The sequence below is a fragment of the Argopecten irradians genome, chromosome 12 (assembly GCF_041381155.1).
Source record: "Argopecten irradians isolate NY chromosome 12, Ai_NY, whole genome shotgun sequence".
Lineage (NCBI taxonomy): Eukaryota > Metazoa > Mollusca > Bivalvia > Pectinida > Pectinidae > Argopecten > Argopecten irradians.
The window spans coordinates 29,195,342-29,213,792 of NC_091145.1; the positions used below are offsets into that span (position 1 = coordinate 29,195,342).

General features: G+C 33.5%; 1 protein-coding gene across 6 annotated transcripts in view; it reads left to right on the forward strand.

Annotated features, from left to right (window-relative positions):
* Positions 1-18,451, forward strand: part of LOC138336858 (uncharacterized) — a 41,737-nt gene that overhangs the window by 16,343 nt on the left and 6,943 nt on the right. The window contains exons 1-9 of one of the 6 annotated variants that reach the window (XM_069286459.1): positions 5,212-5,231; positions 9,196-9,342; positions 13,404-13,678; positions 14,025-14,393; positions 14,980-15,041; positions 15,186-15,300; positions 16,604-16,722; positions 17,161-17,374; positions 17,897-17,968. In XM_069286459.1, the coding sequence (XP_069142560.1) occupies positions 9,321-9,342; positions 13,404-13,678; positions 14,025-14,393; positions 14,980-15,041; positions 15,186-15,300; positions 16,604-16,722; positions 17,161-17,374; positions 17,897-17,968 (1,248 nt within the window). In that variant the 5' untranslated portion in view covers positions 5,212-5,231; positions 9,196-9,320. The other 5 variants (XM_069286457.1, XM_069286456.1, XM_069286458.1 and 2 more) reach the window with 5 other exon arrangements.

An 18,451-nucleotide genomic window follows, 5' to 3' on the forward strand; every position in this document is an offset into this window, starting at 1 on the left:
ACATATACATGTAATATGTAATAACCTTAATATGTTGTATTGACAAGTATGTCCATGTCGTATCTATTCTGACAAACTTGTCCACACGTAGGCACATATTCACATAGGTTATAAAAAGGCCTGACAGAGATAGGCAGATAGAATCTTAGGGAGTCTTAGAGAGTCTCAGGTCTGCACCGCTCCCTCGGGAGTACGGTCCCACTTGGGATTCAAGATGCTAGGCACGGCATGATTCTGTATTCACGTATATTGTAAAATGTACCACACGAAATAAAACGTCGACACTACATTGGAGTCCTTCGTCTTTCATCAACACAGCAACTACGTGAATCTTCACAGACGATGAACCAACAACCCACATCCAGCATACTCCATAAATCAGCAAACTTGAAAATATTATACTGATGCCGTGACAATGCGATGGAATTTTGGGTTTCGCGGATATCACCAACGGAGCTACGCCACTATACGATCATCAGTGCCACAACAACACAGCCACCCAAAGCCATCACCACAAACCACACAATGAACGAAACAAGAGGAACCAAAATGCAGAGACCACCAACAAGACCTTATTGACCACGACCACCATGGACCAACCGGTACGAAGACAGAAGAAAGAAAAAAGAAGAAAGAAAATGAACTGAACTCTGTTTGAAAAATTGTGATTTTTTTACCTTTATTAGTGTATTTTGATATATTGGAATTTAGTTTTCGGTAATGTATAGTGTTTTATTGATTTTTAAGCTAATATAATTTTACATCTTTTCTTTAATTTGTTTTCATTTAAATATCATATGTTTTAAGGTACAACGTATCAGTAAAGTTATTATTTTTTACATACATATAACAGGATGATAATTGTTCTAAGCGAAACGTTATGAAGTAATGTAATACATTTTTTTTAATTCACTATGGTTAATATAATTTACTTCATTACACTTAAATATTTAATATTACCATACTATCAATTTCATTTTTATCTTTTTTTTTTCCTAAGCTAACAGAATTTTGAGATTTTTGGATAAATAATGTTTTGTTAATTTCATTTCTAAATTTCATTTTTATTAATATGTTCATGACTTGTGCTGGTCATTTATGTCATTCACAGAGAAAGTTCCTCAACATACCTTTTTGTTTTAAATCATTATTTTTCATTTACACAAATACATTTTTATACAAATATATATTTAAAACGTCTGGTTTGTTCTGCTGACATGGTTAACATGCAGTATTAAAATGTAAATTGGAACAACCAGTATGTCTTGAGTACAATAGGGTGGTGAGCTATCTCATTAAGGCCCATTGTCTCGTTATTAATGACATATTTACGTTTATATATATTATTTCACGTTGGGAGAAATACCCGATGCAGTTTAATGCCGGGCACATACAAGTTTTTTATGTTTCTCTCAGCGTTTACATACACAAACACACAATATGGAACTTTCTTTGTAAAATGATTTTCATTTCCATTTTATTTATTATAAGATCTTAGCCTGATTGGAGTGCAAGATTTCACGGCTTGATTGTTAAGACGGTGTGTGCATATTATGACCGATCGGTCAACAAGATGGCCGCCAGGCAGCCATCTTGAATTTTGTTATGTTCAAAGTTTGTTATCGCTATTTCTCAGAAAGTACTGAAGGGATCTGTCTCAAAATTCATATGTAGGTTTCCTAGGGCCCTAGTTGTGCATATTGTGATTTGGGACCGATCGTTCAACAAGATTGCTGCCAGGTAGCCATCTTGGATTTTTATGTTCAAAGTTTGTTATCGCTATTTCTCAGAAAGCATTGAATGGATCTTTCTCACAAATTTCACATGTACGTTCCCCTAGGGCCCTAGTTGTGCATATTGTGATTTGGGACCGATTGATCAACAAGATGGCCGCCAAGGAGTCATCTTGGATTTGATAGTTGAAGTTTGTTACCGCTATTTCTCAAAAGGTACTGAAGCGATCTGTCTCAAATTTTATATGTAGTATGTTTGAAAAAGTTTAAAAAGTAGAGAAAAGATCCATATTTCCTTTGTCAAATATAGATCATTCTTTGGTGGGCGCTAAGATCCCTCTGGGATCTCTTGTTTATAGCTGACTTTTAATTGTTTGCCCTATAATTGCGACAAATTACTGTTTGTTTCCAATTATATATATATATATATAATACCAAATAATATTTTAGATTGCCTAATCAGCATGCTAAAATATGTAGTAATTTTCAGTACCATGTTTTTTATAGCAAAACATTTGCACCTAAATCTAATCACTACAATACTTAGGCTGATTTTTTTATATGTTTTATATAAGTTTTGAAAGATGGCAAATACAATGATTATAGTTTTCAAACCAACAAACTTTATTTGGTTGCTGTGGTTACCAAAGGAAACTGAGTGATTGTAAGTACATGTACATGTTGTTGGGTTAAGGGATGACAATTACAATGATCCAAATATTGAATCTAAAATGGCCTATGTTTTTGACTTTAATAAGGGTGTATACATATATGTAGTTAGTCACTGTATGCATTGACTTACAGCATTGTCATGATATAATTAATTCAGCATCAAATTTTGCTTTTGTGAGACAAAACTATATTCGTTTTGGACAAGTCAAATTAAATGATATAAAATAGTAATAATAATCGGAGTATATGGACCGAGATACCGTACACAAATTGTGAACTTCAGTAAACCTATGCTTGTACTAACTATCAGAGCTCTTGAGAGGTTGTACCTCTACTGGAAAAATTCAGTGATTCCAAAACTCCATTAGTAACTTCATAAATATTCCAGTGGCAATTTCAATAAAACAAAACCACTGTTGCTTGGAATTCCAGTGACTGTAAAATTCCAGATCTATTGTATGACATAATTTGCAGACCTAATTACATACCATTTATTAAAATTGAATTAATCTTAATTGATAGGTGTTGATAATTATATGTATAACGAATTAAATACTAAATAAATCCATTTCTTAGCATGCATTACATGTACTTCATTCAAATCAAACATATAATTTGAATATTGATACCGCTGATGTTATATTGCAGCTTTGATTGCACATATATTGTTTTATTACATAATTTGTTTTATACCTATCTATATATGAGGAAATATAATATTTTCAACTATTATCCCGACCGTTCAATGAAACCTTATTGCACAGTTCGAAGTTATATTGCACGCTTCCATGGAAACGTTATATTGCACTGTTCGAGATGTTATATTGCACGGCTTTAGGAACATCTCGGTGTTGTTCTCAAGTATTGTATGAAAATCCTGAGGAATCGCGCGTAACAGTGAGTTACGTTATTATTACGTCACAAAGGTTCACGCTCAATTTTGCGCTTGCTTTATAGATCTTGAATCAAGCACGTCATGTAGATGTTTATCGAGTAGAGGTCGGACACGGCAAATGTATTAGATTAAAAGGCTGCATAGAGGTCTAATAATGTTAAATAAGACAATAAGACATCCAAACCAGAGTTGCAACGTGACGTACGTGGGCTATACGTCAAACTTCAACAGGATTTGAAGCTTTTCCGTACGATACGGTACTGATGATTTTGTTAAGTGATCGTCGTATTAGTTTTATAAATATGTAATAAAACAAATATTTCATGGGTTACTGTGCTCTAGTTCATAATATTTAACCCGAGGTGGTGGTAATCAACGAATGTTATATTGCACGAGGCCGAAGGCCGAGTGTAATATAATATTTGTTGATTACCACCACCGAGGGTATTTTACATATTATTTGTGTAATATGGTTTTGAATGCACATTGTAATGGTTTTGAATACACGTTGCAGATTATGTTTGTGTGTACCTATGAAATTGTACATCCTGGAATGTGTATTAAGGGAACAGGAAGTTAAGAATCCTGATCATTCATTGGTTGGCTGCAAATATTGATTTTGCTATAGGCCATGATACTTATAGTGGCAGATCAGTATATATACACATGTGTCTACTAATGGCTTTCTGGTGATTTGTTTAATTTGGTTGTTAAAAAATCCCATGGAAGATTGAGTTTATTTGATTTTAATCATTCTTATAGAAAACACATACATAGATATGTATAGTTTTGAAGAACAAAGTAAATTATTTTGTATACTGTTAGCAGTCTCTAGAATATTGAATTACTGACTTAGAAATAGATATAGAAGAGTCTAAATGTATCACCAAGGGTTAATATCACTCACATTTATAGATTCACACATTATTCAAATCCCTGGAAACAATTCATTGTTAGACTGCATGGCTGCAAAGGCCAAAATTGTTAAAAAAATTTCTCAGTCAAGTTCTTATTTAGATTATCTCCCCCTAGTTTGAAACTTGTAGGTCTCTTAATAATTAGGTCTAGATCTATACACGTCAGACAACAGTCATTAGCTATGATTTGACAATTTTATCTATACATCCTGCCTTCCTTCATTTCATTTACTGACTGCATTAATAATACTATATAACATGGGATAAAAAAAATGATTCTGCATGTTTTTTTACAACAATTATTTAATGGTTAATGTGAAGATCCCTCAAGGATAGAATCATAGCAAAATGATAAGGATGTTATACAGATACCGTAGATACTGTAATTAGCACCACCCAGGGTTTTTAAAAATTGTAAAATGGGGGGTTGGTTGCTTGTTAGTGAACCAATATGTAAGTTGTGAATGAAAAATGTCAGTCATAACTGTTTTTGTACTTATGACACATTAATCATGCATTTGCTTATGCCTTTTAATCTTTTAGATGCATCATAATACTATATGTCATGTTTCACATGTAAAAGACAACAAGTTCATGTAATATAGGATACAATGCTGATGTTAGAAGCATCATACATTGTTAAAAATTGTTAAATCCCTGAGATGGAACGCTTACACAACAGTAACTCCTTCTTCAGGAAGGAGAGGGCCGCTTACAGGGGCAAGGGTGCTAATTACCGTGATTACAGTAGTTGATTTATCTACTAATTAAAGAAATATTAGATTGTCTGTGCAGATTGTTACAGGATATAGCATGCCACACTTCAGGACAATCCTAAAACAGGATGTGGCACAGCTGATTCAAGTTTCATTTTCCACATCTAACTTTCAATTCTCTATGTCGTAGTAAATCCTGTCAACAGGAAGAGCAAGGGTGTGAGTTCCATTTTCATTGGTTAGTGACACTAACAGTTGATCAGGATTGGTTATATATTAACAAATGACTGAAATATTGGTAAGGAAATCCCTATTCAGAACAAATGCTTTTCATGGGTCAGTATAATAGTTTGTTTGTATAATTAATGGATGTCCTGTACATTGTGATGAGTTGACTGTCTGCATTGGTGCTCTTTAGGCTGTATAATATTACATATACACTGGGTCAGGATACGTAGCTAATATGTCATGCTCCAGATATTTCCAAATATTCAGGATAACCTTTCATTTATTATAAGTTTTGTTTACCTATATATTTACATAACTTTTCTATTTGTTTTTGCATACTTAAAACACCAGATAGCTATATAGCCTATAGTTTCTGTTGCCTCAATAATGGAAATCAGTTAGGGGATATGTTTATATTGACAGTTCCTGTCTGGAGAGTCATCTAGATAAACAGTGAGGCTATTTAGCACTGTTGGCTAAACTTACAAACAGACTACATAAGATTATAATACCAGTTGCATTGGGAGTGAAAAACTTATCTGATTATCTGCTGTGCCGGGATCCAGGATATTTCTATATGCATATAGGCATTTTTGTGCAGTACATGTACTAGTGGTACTAAATATGCATGTGTACAATATTGCAGTATCTGCTGACAGTCAGGATGGTAGGTATCATTACATATTACAATGGGTCAGAATGGTAAAAAGTAAAGGAAAAAAGTAATGTAATAGAGATTTTTCTTTCTTTGTGTTTCAAATAATTTGTTAACTATTTTCAAATAGATATAATGTTATTCATTAAGATTTAATTATGCTAGATTTCTAGAATTTTTGTTCTTTCTCGGTTGGGATTTTCTTTAAAATAAAAAATAAATACAACAATAGGAAGTTTCCTTCCTTAATCAAAGAGAATTTAGAAAGAAGACAACTGGATCACAATTGTATGCTACATGTACCTGGTATACTGGTATACATTTACACATGCAGCAATTTCAAGTTGTTTGCGCTTTAATTACAATCAATTAACAATACATATTTGGATTTTGTTTTCTTGGAATGATGTGATATATTTATCATAATCAATTTACTGATTTTTACAAACAAGTTTCTTTAATCATTGTTTTCCTTTGATTTTAAAAATTCACCTTAAATCTGGAGTTATTGCCCCTGGTTTATATATATATATGAACATTTTGTTTCCCAGAGATGTAAGAAATACAAATATCTGCTGATATTGTAATTCATGATAGAATGTATAAAAAGTAAAATGTATGAATTGGAATCAGTCTGAAGCTTTGGGATATCAATGTTCTACAAGTTCACTAGTATGTTTCAGGGAAGATATATAATATTATTAAATTCACTTTAGTTGGAAATAAGGTACTGAATATTCTGTATTAATTAATCAGAAATCCTAAGGAATGGTATATATGTTGTGTTCTTCCTCTTATAAATTTCTATAAAATTTACTAGATAAAATAAGACAATTTATATTGCATATCTTTATAATTTGTTACCACAAAATTGTTTTATGGGGGTCAGTGAAGAGTATGCTATATTTAAATGATTGATGTGAAATTAGTATTTTTTTCCTTTTGAATACAGCCTTAGGCTTCTAGCCCATGTAACTATTATAAACCTATAGGTGAATGGATTGTCATTACACAAATGACACCTTCTGATTGACAATTAATATATGAATTTACAACTTTTTAATAATCTTTTCCTTTTGAAACCAAGCTAAATGAATAATTGCACTCATAATATGACTCCAGAAGTCATTTTTTGAAAAATTTCAGGTTGAATAAATTAATAACTGTATGTGTAGATTCATTTATAAGCATATCAGACTTTTTGTCATTGGAACAACAAGTGAATAATTATGTAGTGAATGTCTGTCTGGCATGCGGACATGACATAGAAAACATCCCTGATTGGTCCGTAACCTGTGTTAGAACTGTATTACTGCTAGTAGGACAGGTGGGAGGGGTCGAAACTTCAGGTAAACACAGGTAAACTATCTAACGACTAAATGAAGATTTGATGGATCAGTCACCATATTGGATCTATAAAGTCACCATGTTGACCTGGGAATTAAGGTTTTGTGTGATATAAGTTTGTTTTCTTAGATTCTCCTGTAGGATAAAATACATAAATACAGAAATGTATTGCACAGTGACAAATGTGGCTGCAGATGAGTTATTGGATGTATAAAACCGTCGCAATGATCGGGAAAGGATTTGTGTGATACATTTATGCATGTACGCTTGTGAACAATAACAGGATATCTGATTAACATAATCAAATTGCTATTATGAACTGTAAGTAATATTTTCATTTATCTCATTTCATAGTGATGAATTGAAGTTGTTATCCATTTATATTTAAAACTTTATATAAACAAACTATAAAAAAAAAACCAGAAAATATTTGGTTTAAGACATAGATAAACAATTAAGACTGACAATTTGATACTTGATTACATTTACAATGTGTGGCATGGAAAAAATTGTTAAATATATATATTTCCTTTGCTCTTATCACTTTTCATTTGATTCATACTAGTCTGGTATGTAGATATTCTTGCTTATATACGTACTGTATTAAACCCAATGAGCACCCAGGGCACTTCGAAATTGAAAAAGTAAGGAAGCGCTTAATAGAACTAAATTTCATAGAATTAATGAATTAGCATAAAAGATTTACATGGTTTTCATATTTTCAGCCAACATTCAATTTGAGGTAAAGAAATTGTGGCCCTAAAAAGGTGGAAGGGTGTTTTGGGGATGCCCTGTTGTACCTAGGAAAAAGATATCTCTATCTTAATTAAACAGGGGTGTGTAAGACAGCTCACACGCACTAGACAGTTATATATTGTCATCGATACATGCAGTGTAACCACAACAAGCAACAATTTTTTTTTATTTTTCTACATAGAATGGGAGAAAAATAATCAAATATGGATCGATCTTGCCTTGGCAAGTCTTGGGTTGACCAGCCAAAATCTTTCATGAGAGTTGAGATATCCCTGTCCACTTGACAGACCCATGTAAGATTCTACAACACACATACTTGTGTGAAAGGTTCACCTAGGTTTACAGGTTTAATGTACCTGAAGAAGATCAAAGCAATCTTTCTTTGACCTTTGACCTATAAATGCAAAATGAAGTAATATTATAGACCTTCTGAATCAGTTGGATTTAGTAACAATATTTTCCCCAGTTAGGATACAAAATGTAGTGACTATTATAAATCACAGAAAATTACTGTTTAAAGTTGGTCAATGTATCACTTCGTTTAATCTTATATATATAAAAAAAAATTTGTATAATTTCACATCTGATGAAGTCTTAGGCCTGTAATTCACTTTTGTGTAGGTAGTAATTTTTAATAGAAATTAATGTACTTATAATAATTAAAAAAACCATGTGATCAATGATTTAAAGATGCTCCACCACCAACAGAACATAAACGATAACAAACATTTGAACAATAACTGATGTATAATCATGTTGATATGTGTCTAACTAATACACAAATGCATATAAAATAATTTGATATGCGTTTGGTGCACACACAATTAGTACTTTATTCCGTATAGGGCATAGTGTCATGGAATTTTTTCGAGACACAATTAATTACTTTTTACATTTTTATCTGGAATTAAAATAAGAGGCTCAAACTTTTAAATGGTGATAACGGTTTAAAATAACTTTTTGTAACTCAAGAAAAATACAAATGCGTCTTCTCCTGTTTTTGGTAGAGAAAATATACCATTCATCAGCGATTGAGCGTCTTCAATGATTTTTTGACTAATTTTGATGACAAATTTTTGTCTGTATTAGCTTTAATATGTTTAACTGTAGACCCTGGAGTCTGATTGGTCCATTTTGTGTTTTGTAGTTACCAGCAGCAGTTACATGTTTTCCTGTAGACCTTGTCTGATTGGTCCATTTTGTGTGTTGTAATTACTGGCAGCAGTAATACAGCATGTTTTACTTGAGTCTGATCTGTCGATTTTGTATGTTGTAGTTACCAGCAGCAGTAAGAAGTTATGTGACCCACATCCTCTACCTCAACACCAGTTACACCACTACAACCCTAGCAACAGTAGTAGTCATGGAGCTGTTGGTGGAGCGTCCCCATCGCCCAGAGACATGATCAGAGATCTTAATTCTAGTAAGTAGCTATCAAAAGCAGGCAGGAATTTAGTTTGCACTTTTAATAGTTATCTGCCCTTGGCGAAGATTTTATAAGCAGGAATGTATTCTATTTAGTTTGCACATTAGTTACCACACTTGGTGGTGTATAGGTATTGGTTGTGACGTCATGGGTGTTGTTGGTGTAATATCATATTAAGAGAAAATGACATGAGCTTAGCTCCTTCCGGCAAGGAAATATGCCAAAACATAATACTATTACGAAGTATATTCTCTGTATAATTAATGTTTAAATAAATGATCTTCTATCATTAAAGATAGTAGTTGACATGTCATGGAATCTTGAACATTACCAAAATGTAGTATAAGGATGCCTTGATATGGAAATTCAATTTAAATATTTAAGTTAAGTAAGCTATATATATTTGATAATATGATTGACCAGTGTGAATATTCTTCAGGCACATATTTCAGAAATACATTTGATACGTCGTGTATATGTCCCCAGGCCATAACATGACAGATTTGTCAGTTTTACATGTCCGATTAAATGTTAGTGTCTGGTCAGATGTGACATATACATGTAATATGTAATAACCTTAATATGTTGTATTGACAAGTATGTCCATGTCGTATCTATTCTGACAAACTTGTACACGTAGGCACATATTCACATAGGTTATAAAAAGGCCTGACAGAGATAGGCAGATAGAATCTTAGGGAGTCTTAGAGAGTCTCAGGTCTGCACCGCTCCCTCGGGAGTACGGTCCCACTTGGGATTCAAGATGCTAGGCACGGCATGATTCTGTATTCACGTATATTGTAAAATGTACCACACGAAATAAAACGTCGACACTACATTGGAGTCCTTCGTCTTTCATCAACACAGCAACTACGTGAATCTTCACAGACGATGAACCAACAACCCACATACAACCAACTCCAAATCAACCAGCAAACATGAAAATATTATACTGATGCCGTGACAATGCGATGGAATTTTGGGTTTCGCGGATATCACCAACGGAGCTACGCCACTATACGATCATCAGTGCCACAACAACACAGCCACCCAAAGCCATCACCACAAACCACACAATGAACGAAACAAGAGGAACCAAAATGCAGAGACCACCAACAAGACCTTATTGACCACGACCACCATGGACCAACCGGTACGAAGACAGAAGAAAGAAAAAAGAAGAAAGAAAATGAACTGAACTCTGTTTGAAAAATTGTGATTTTTTTACCTTTATTAGTGTATTTTGATATATTGGAATTTAGTTTTCGGTAATGTATAGTGTTTTATTGATTTTTAAGCTAATATAATTTTACATCTTTTCTTTAATTTGTTTTCATTTAAATATCATATGTTTTAAGGTACAACGTATCAGTAAAGTTATTATTTTTTACATACATATAACAGGATGATAATTGTTCTAAGCGAAACGTTATGAAGTAATGTAATACATTTTTTTTAATTCACTATGGTTAATATAATTTACTTCATTACACTTAAATATTTAATATTACCATACTATCAATTTCATTTTTATCTTTTTTTTTTCCTAAGCTAACAGATTTTTGAGATTTTTGGATAAATAATGTTTTGTTAATTTCATTTCTATATATATATATATAATATGTTCATGACTTGTGCTGGTCATTTATGTCATTCACAGAGAAAGTTCCTCAACATACCTTTTTGTTTTAAATCATTATTTTTCATTTACACAAATACATTTTTATACAAATATATATTTAAAACGTCTGGTTTGTTCTGCTGACATGGTTAACATGCAGTATTAAAATGTAAATTGGAACAACCAGTATGTCTTGAGTACAATAGGGTGGTGAGCTATCTCATTAAGGCCCATTGTCTCGTTATTAATGACATATTTACGTTTATATATATTATTTCACGTTGGGAGAAATACCCGATGCAGTTTAATGCCGGGCACATACAAGTTTTTTATGTTTCTCTCAGCGTTTACATACACAAACACACAATATGGAACTTTCTTTGTAAAATGATTTTCATTTCATTTTATTTATTATAAGATCTTAGCCTGATTGGAGTGCAAGATTTCACGGCTTGATTGTTAAGACGGTATGACGTCAGCACAAGCATTTTTTTTTCTTTTCATTAACGTCATTTTTTATATACAGCACAAGTCTTAACAGTACTAGATCAGGATAATTGATTTTTTTCCCTTTTGGATTGAATAACTATTTATAATTAATTTTTATTTTGCTTACGAACTGTTATCATCCTATATTTTACAAAATCAAGACATTTCAAATTTGAACAATTACGCTATTCATTTCAGTTATTTAAAATTTGTTGTCTTATAGTAAACACATTTTGTAATGGTTGGTCAGCTATCTGCCTTAAGATATATCTGTTTTCGCTCTGCAGATTTTTGGAAATTGTGCCCAAGGTCAAATAATACCTAATCTTATTAATATATATTTGATAAATATGGTAGCTTAACTGTTCATATTAACAGTACAATTTTTGTTTAAAGTTTTATAACGTTTTATTTCTAAACAACTAATACGCGTAGCATTTATCTTTTTATATTGACTTGTTCATGGGTATGCTGTTGTTATAACTTAATATTCATATGGAAGTTCTTTTAATAATTCATATCTTACTCTATTTGTTGACACTTATACACATTTTACATATTGTTATATACTTATGGGAAGTTATCTCACATGCTAATGCATGGAGAATGAAATGTATATATATTAACTTCCCATTGTTTATGTTAGAGGCGGAGTAGTGATGTGATATAACACACATTTAATTGTTGTTGCTCCGACCCTCTAATAACAAATTAACACACACAATTCACTACATTTTTACACAAATAAGAAAGAACTTCCTTTGAATTATATCATAACGTTAATATACTTTCATTTTTATTCTAATAACAGCATAATTATCATGAATATATCGAAGTCATATGGTTTTTTTTCTCCGTATTTTGCTTACACAAACATTTCTAACTACCTAAGGATGCCTTGATATGGAAATTCAATTTTACTTTTGATATGAAAATTTAATTTAAACTTTTGTAGCATTATGATTTCAAATTTTAACTAATTTGAAATCATATATGAGTAAAGGGCGAATGTAGTATAAGGATGCCTTGATATGGAAATTCAATTTAAATATTTAAGTTAAGTAAGCTATATATATTTGATAATATGATTGACCAGTGTGAATATTCTTCAGGCACATATTTCAGAAATACATTTGATACGTCGTGTATATGTCCCCAGGCCATAACATGACAGATTTGTCAGTTTTACATGTCCGATTAAATGTTAGTGTCTGGTCAGATGTGACATATACATGTAATATGTAATAACCTTAATATGTTGTATTGACAAGTATGTCCATGTCGTATCTATTCTGACAAACTTGTACACGTAGGCACATATTCACATAGGTTATAAAAAGGCCTGACAGAGATAGGCAGATAGAATCTTAGGGAGTCTTAGAGAGTCTCAGGTCTGCACCGCTCCCTCGGGAGTACGGTCCCACTTGGGATTCAAGATGCTAGGCACGGCATGATTCTGTATTCACGTATATTGTAAAATGTACCACACGAAATAAAACGTCGACACTACATTGGAGTCCTTCGTCTTTCATCAACACAGCAACTACGTGAATCTTCACAGACGATGAACCAACAACCCACATCCAGCATACTCCATAAATCAGCAAACTTGAAAATATTATAAAAATCACCAAATGAATTCACTAGTTGGCCAACTGGCTCTAGTGTAATTCAGTAATAATGTAAATTCATAATATCTATATGATTGTGAGAATGACAATCAAATTAACATTAAATTAAATTATGCATTTATTTGTTTCGTAAAAATATCATAAATACCAAGAGTTTCACCATTCACATGGACTTATTTTGCATAAGAAATGATGCAAAATACCAGATCAAAAGAAATATTCTGTTAACGCATATTTCTGGTCTCGTTAATCATAATGTAAAAATTATATAAATATTTGTTGAATACATGATAAACTGTAGTAATGATTGTCAACAGAATTGCCAAAACCAAGTCCTCCTGGGGCACATCTTCCTGGACCTCCACAGAAGGACCACAACTTAAACTTCAACATGCCCGATAAGTCAGCTCAAGGGTCCAAGTTCATGTCCAATAAGATGATGGAGGGCAAGCACATCCCGTCGATCGAGAAAAATTACGATGACAAGGTCATACCGGGGCAGAAGGTCATGCCTGGTCAAGACAAGGTCATTCCTGGTCATAAGTCCATGCCTGGACAAGACAAAGTCATACCTGGGCAAGATATAGACAAAGTATGTTGAGTTAAATAATTCATAAAAATGAAAGTAACTTTTGGTATAAGTAAGATTATTTTAAAAAATGTTTGAGTTGTTACAGTTATGTACTTATAATTAATTTATTATCACAGGTATTTAACTACAATTTTGCTACTAAGTCAAATTTTAGTAGAGTTAACATCCCATATTCTAGATGATGCCACCATTAAAACGAAATCCTCTTTTTGTGCTAACTTTAAGAGCTAAAAAAAAGTACTGAAGCCTCGTAGTAAAGGCGAAACTGGTTGAAAATCAAAGATAAACCAATGAGGTCACTTGATAAATGATATTTTTTATCTTATCTGTTACCTCTGTTAATCAGAACACATCAATAGGGTATCTGTCGGGAAGCGACAACAGAGACAAGTCCATCTGCTCGGTACAGGAGAATGAGGTTCATACAGAAGGGCCTGCCGAGGACAGCAAGGGCAACATGGGAGAGCCCAGCATGAACCTTGACTTAATGGATAGGATGAAAAGTCACGAGGGGTTGTCTACCCTGAACCAGAATGGCAGCTGTGATGCAGACACTGCCATGGCAATCATCAACACACCAAGTTTCACATACAAAGAAATCAACCATGCCACCAATGGTTTCAGTGATCAGTACAAAGTTGGACAAGGCAGTTTTGGAGAAGTGTATAAGGGCCGCCTAAAAAACTCACAATGTGCCATTAAACGTCTTTTCTCAGTAAGTAGGATTTCGTTTATTCATGAATAATTCAATTTCATATGTTACACTCATTTCTATTCGTTAGACATTTGAGGTTATTTTTCCATAGACTAAAAGAAATGTAAGGTGAGTAATATAATGTCATACATACGGAACATTTTCGCAGGAAATTTTAAAATAGGCACAGTCATTGGTCAAACTAAACTATTGACTAATATATCAATACGCCACAACTCAAATTGTTTTATTGTAACAGTACTGAAAAGATCAGAAATAAATGCCTAATTAATACTTCATTTAGTTATTTAAATTAAATTATGAGAATTAGTATTATTCACAGTATCTTTTGGGTTTATGACATCATAAACAAAAAACGGACAGACATTCTTTTTCAATGTCCTTCCATTTTCTGTTTGACTACATAAACCCAAAAGATACCATATTGAGAATAATAGTTATGCTGAAGTTTTCTTTGCCAAAGATTATTTTTGATCGGTAATGAGATTAAGGCCCACATGCCATGCCCAGTACATGCACATTATATTACTAATGATATGTTCCTATTAATACAAAAGTCTTTTAAAAACTATGATCTTGTGTACAGGGAACTGAAGCAGACCAAGAATCGCAGAGTCATTTGAAAACTGAGCTGAAGACACTGATCCGGTAGGTATGATGACTGCATGCTGCAATATTATATTCATCACCAAGCATATTTAGCATATACATGTACCAATAACAAGTAAAGAAATATTTTCTAGAAGATCCATTATGTATTAATATTTTATCCATGATATTTTCATGTTTCAGATACCGACATGAAAACATTGTAGCTCTTTACGGATATACACTAGAGGGCTCTGACGTCTGCCTTGTCTACCAGTTCATGCCCAATGGATCGTTAGAAGACAGACTTAGTTGCAAGGTGAGAAACGACACCTTTATAGAAACAATGACATTTGTCCTATACAGTGTTTGCATGTACAAATTTTATGTTTGTAACATTGCTGTTGTCCTATATATCCATGTATATGGTCAGTCTTTCTTCATACATAATGTTATTATTGAGTCAAATATTAATGATAGCAAATTGGCGAGATTTTGAATTGTTTATGATTCGGAGAAGTATACTTTACTCATGGTATATTTCCACTGTGTTGCACAGCCTTCTTTAGCCAATTGTATTATTGAAAAGTGGTCAGTGTTTGTTAGAGTTGCTAGGAGAGAGCTCAAGTTTCAACTCGTCCGGTGGTAGGTCCAATACTAGGAGAGAGTTGTACACCCGTCCGGTGGTAGGTCCAATACTAAGAGAGAGTTGTACACCTGTCCGATGGTAGGTCCAATACTAGGAGAGAGTTGTACACCTGTCTGGTGGTAGGTCCAATACTAGGAGAGAGTTGTACACCCGTCTGGTGGTAGGTCCAATACTAGGAGAGAGTTGCACACCAGTCCGGTGGTAGGTCCATTAATACTAGGAGAGAGTTGTACACCCGTGCGGTGGTAGGTCCAATACTAAGGAGAGAGTTGTACACCTGTCGGATGGTAGGTCCATTAATACTAAGAGAGAGTTGTACACCTGTCCCATGGTAGGTCCATTAATACTAGGAGAGAGTTGTACACCCGTGCGGTGGTAGGTCCAATACTAGGAGAGAGTTGTACACCTGTCCGGTGGTAGGTCCATTAATACTAGGAGAGAGTTGTACACCTGTCGGTAGGTAGGTCCAATACTAGAAGAGAGTTGTACACCCTTCCGGTGGTAGGTCCAATTCTAGGAGAGAGTTGTACACCCGTCCGGTGGTAGGTCCAATATTAGGAAAGAGTTGTACACCCGTCCGGTGGTAGGTTCAACCCCTTGTCTGTGTTCAGGTGTCGAGTGACTGTCCACTTACCATATAGGTGACACTACACTGACTTTTTAGGTGCACAATCAACGGAAAAAAAATTGTGCTATGCAGTCAAAATATACTAGGAGTAATGTATACTCAAGAGTTATGGAAAATTTGAAACCTTATACATTTCTAGAGAATAAAACCCATCTATTACAGTATTATTAAAGTTGTAAAAGTCTGAACTGACAAAAAAATAGCTATTGTTGTTGGTACCCTGCAGTCTTGACCCTTACTCTGCCATATGGTGACCAATAATTAAGACTGGGTTGTAACCAACATTGTCAGATTTCTTGTAGACTAGTGCAAATATCGGTTGATAAACTAGATCATTGTTTTCAGTGTGGGACACGGGCACTGACATGGGGAGAAAGGCTGATGATTGTACGAGGAGCTTCCTGTGGACTTCAGTACTTACATACCCTTGGCACAGCTCCACTCATTCACGGGGACATCAAAAGGTATCAGCATTTAATCTCTTATAAAGTCGCACAACCAATAAAGGTCTTGATAAGTATACATGCTTGAATGAGTATGTACTTTTTCTTCTTTGCCTCACAGTTGACATTGCTGCTGGTGTAAACAATACTAATTTAGCACTGGTCCATTGCTTCTTTTATCTGAATAGGCTTAAACAGTCTTCTGTTGCTAATCAAAGCAGACTTCTTCAGAAAAAATCATGTTTTGTCTGTAAAACTAGAAGTTTTACAACCCGGATACCCCTTATAAAACTATATATAACTTGTTTCACTATCAATATAAAATAAATATATACCGTATTTTCCGGAGTATAAGTAGCAACTTTTTTCCATGAAAATTAGGAGTGCGACTACACAAGTAAATGAAAAAATAATTTGTAGACAGACCATGAATCTATAGCCTTTACAATATAATTTCAGTGCTAATATTCTTCTGGACAAACATTTGGAAGCCAAGATTTCTGACTTGGGGATGGCTAAACATGCCCAGAAAGGGTCGACGACAGGGGCACTAACCCATATCACTAAGCAACAAATGGGAACCAAGGAGTACACATCCAAGGCGTACCTTCCTCCTGAGGCCCAAAGGGGATCACAGATGTCTATTAAGGGCGACGTATTCTCATTTGGAGTGGTATGTCATTTTGATGCTGGCATCTTTCAAATTTTATAAAAAAAAAAAAAAAAAAAGATAAAATAGATTACTTCAGTAAATATTTATTTCCTATTTAATTTACTGTAAATTAATGGTTCTGCTATGAAAAAGAGAGCAACTTTATATAACGTCCCATTCCAATTACATATGGCGGTAGTGGCATTTACATCTTACAGACAGTTTCCCCCATTTCATTTGAATTAATTAGTACAAAAAAAAATGTAAGTAAAACATTTTTTAAATGAAATGAAAATTAAGCGGGGAGGAACGAAAGGAGGGAGTTGGCAAGCTATAGGTTTCGTTTGATAATTTTAACGTCCTAGTATTAATATCCATGGGTCTTTTAAGGACTTGCCATGTTTAGATGGTTTCTCTTTAGGAAAGTTAGAGTACCGGAAGAAAAACACCGACCAGTTGTCAGTAGATGGCAACTGCCCCATAGGAGATTCAAAATAGTGACCAAGAGGTTATATAGAATGTTTTCATTTGTGATTAAATCAGGTGATGTTTGAAGTTTGTACTGGAGAGCAAGCTTATGATGAGAAACGGGAAGGTGGAGACGCCAAATACCTGGTAAGGAATAATAATGTGTTGATTAAACAGAAACTTAAAGGTAAAAAGCTACATGTGTTTAACCTTTCTACAAAGCTTCATTGTGTCCTTAGTATTACTGTTTACATTTGAATTAAATCACCTTACAGATAGTACATACCAGGGCCTAGTTTCATGAACATTCCTTAACTTTAAGGAATTACTTAACTTACATTTTCTCATAGAAAAGCATCACAAAAATTAAGGAAAAAAACTTAAGTTAATTAAGGAGCCTTCCTTTAAATCTGTAATTAATGCTTTCCTATGGAGAATTCTAAGTTAAGGAATTCCTTGAGTTTAAGGGATGATCATGAAATTTGGCCCAGTGTCCATGTGTCAAAATAATACTTGGTAAATCCTGTAAATAATTTTATTATGTGTACACAACATTGTGCATCTACGTTATTTTCAACATCATTTTTGTGAATACATAAATATTACAATAAAAGGCTCTTACTGACAATA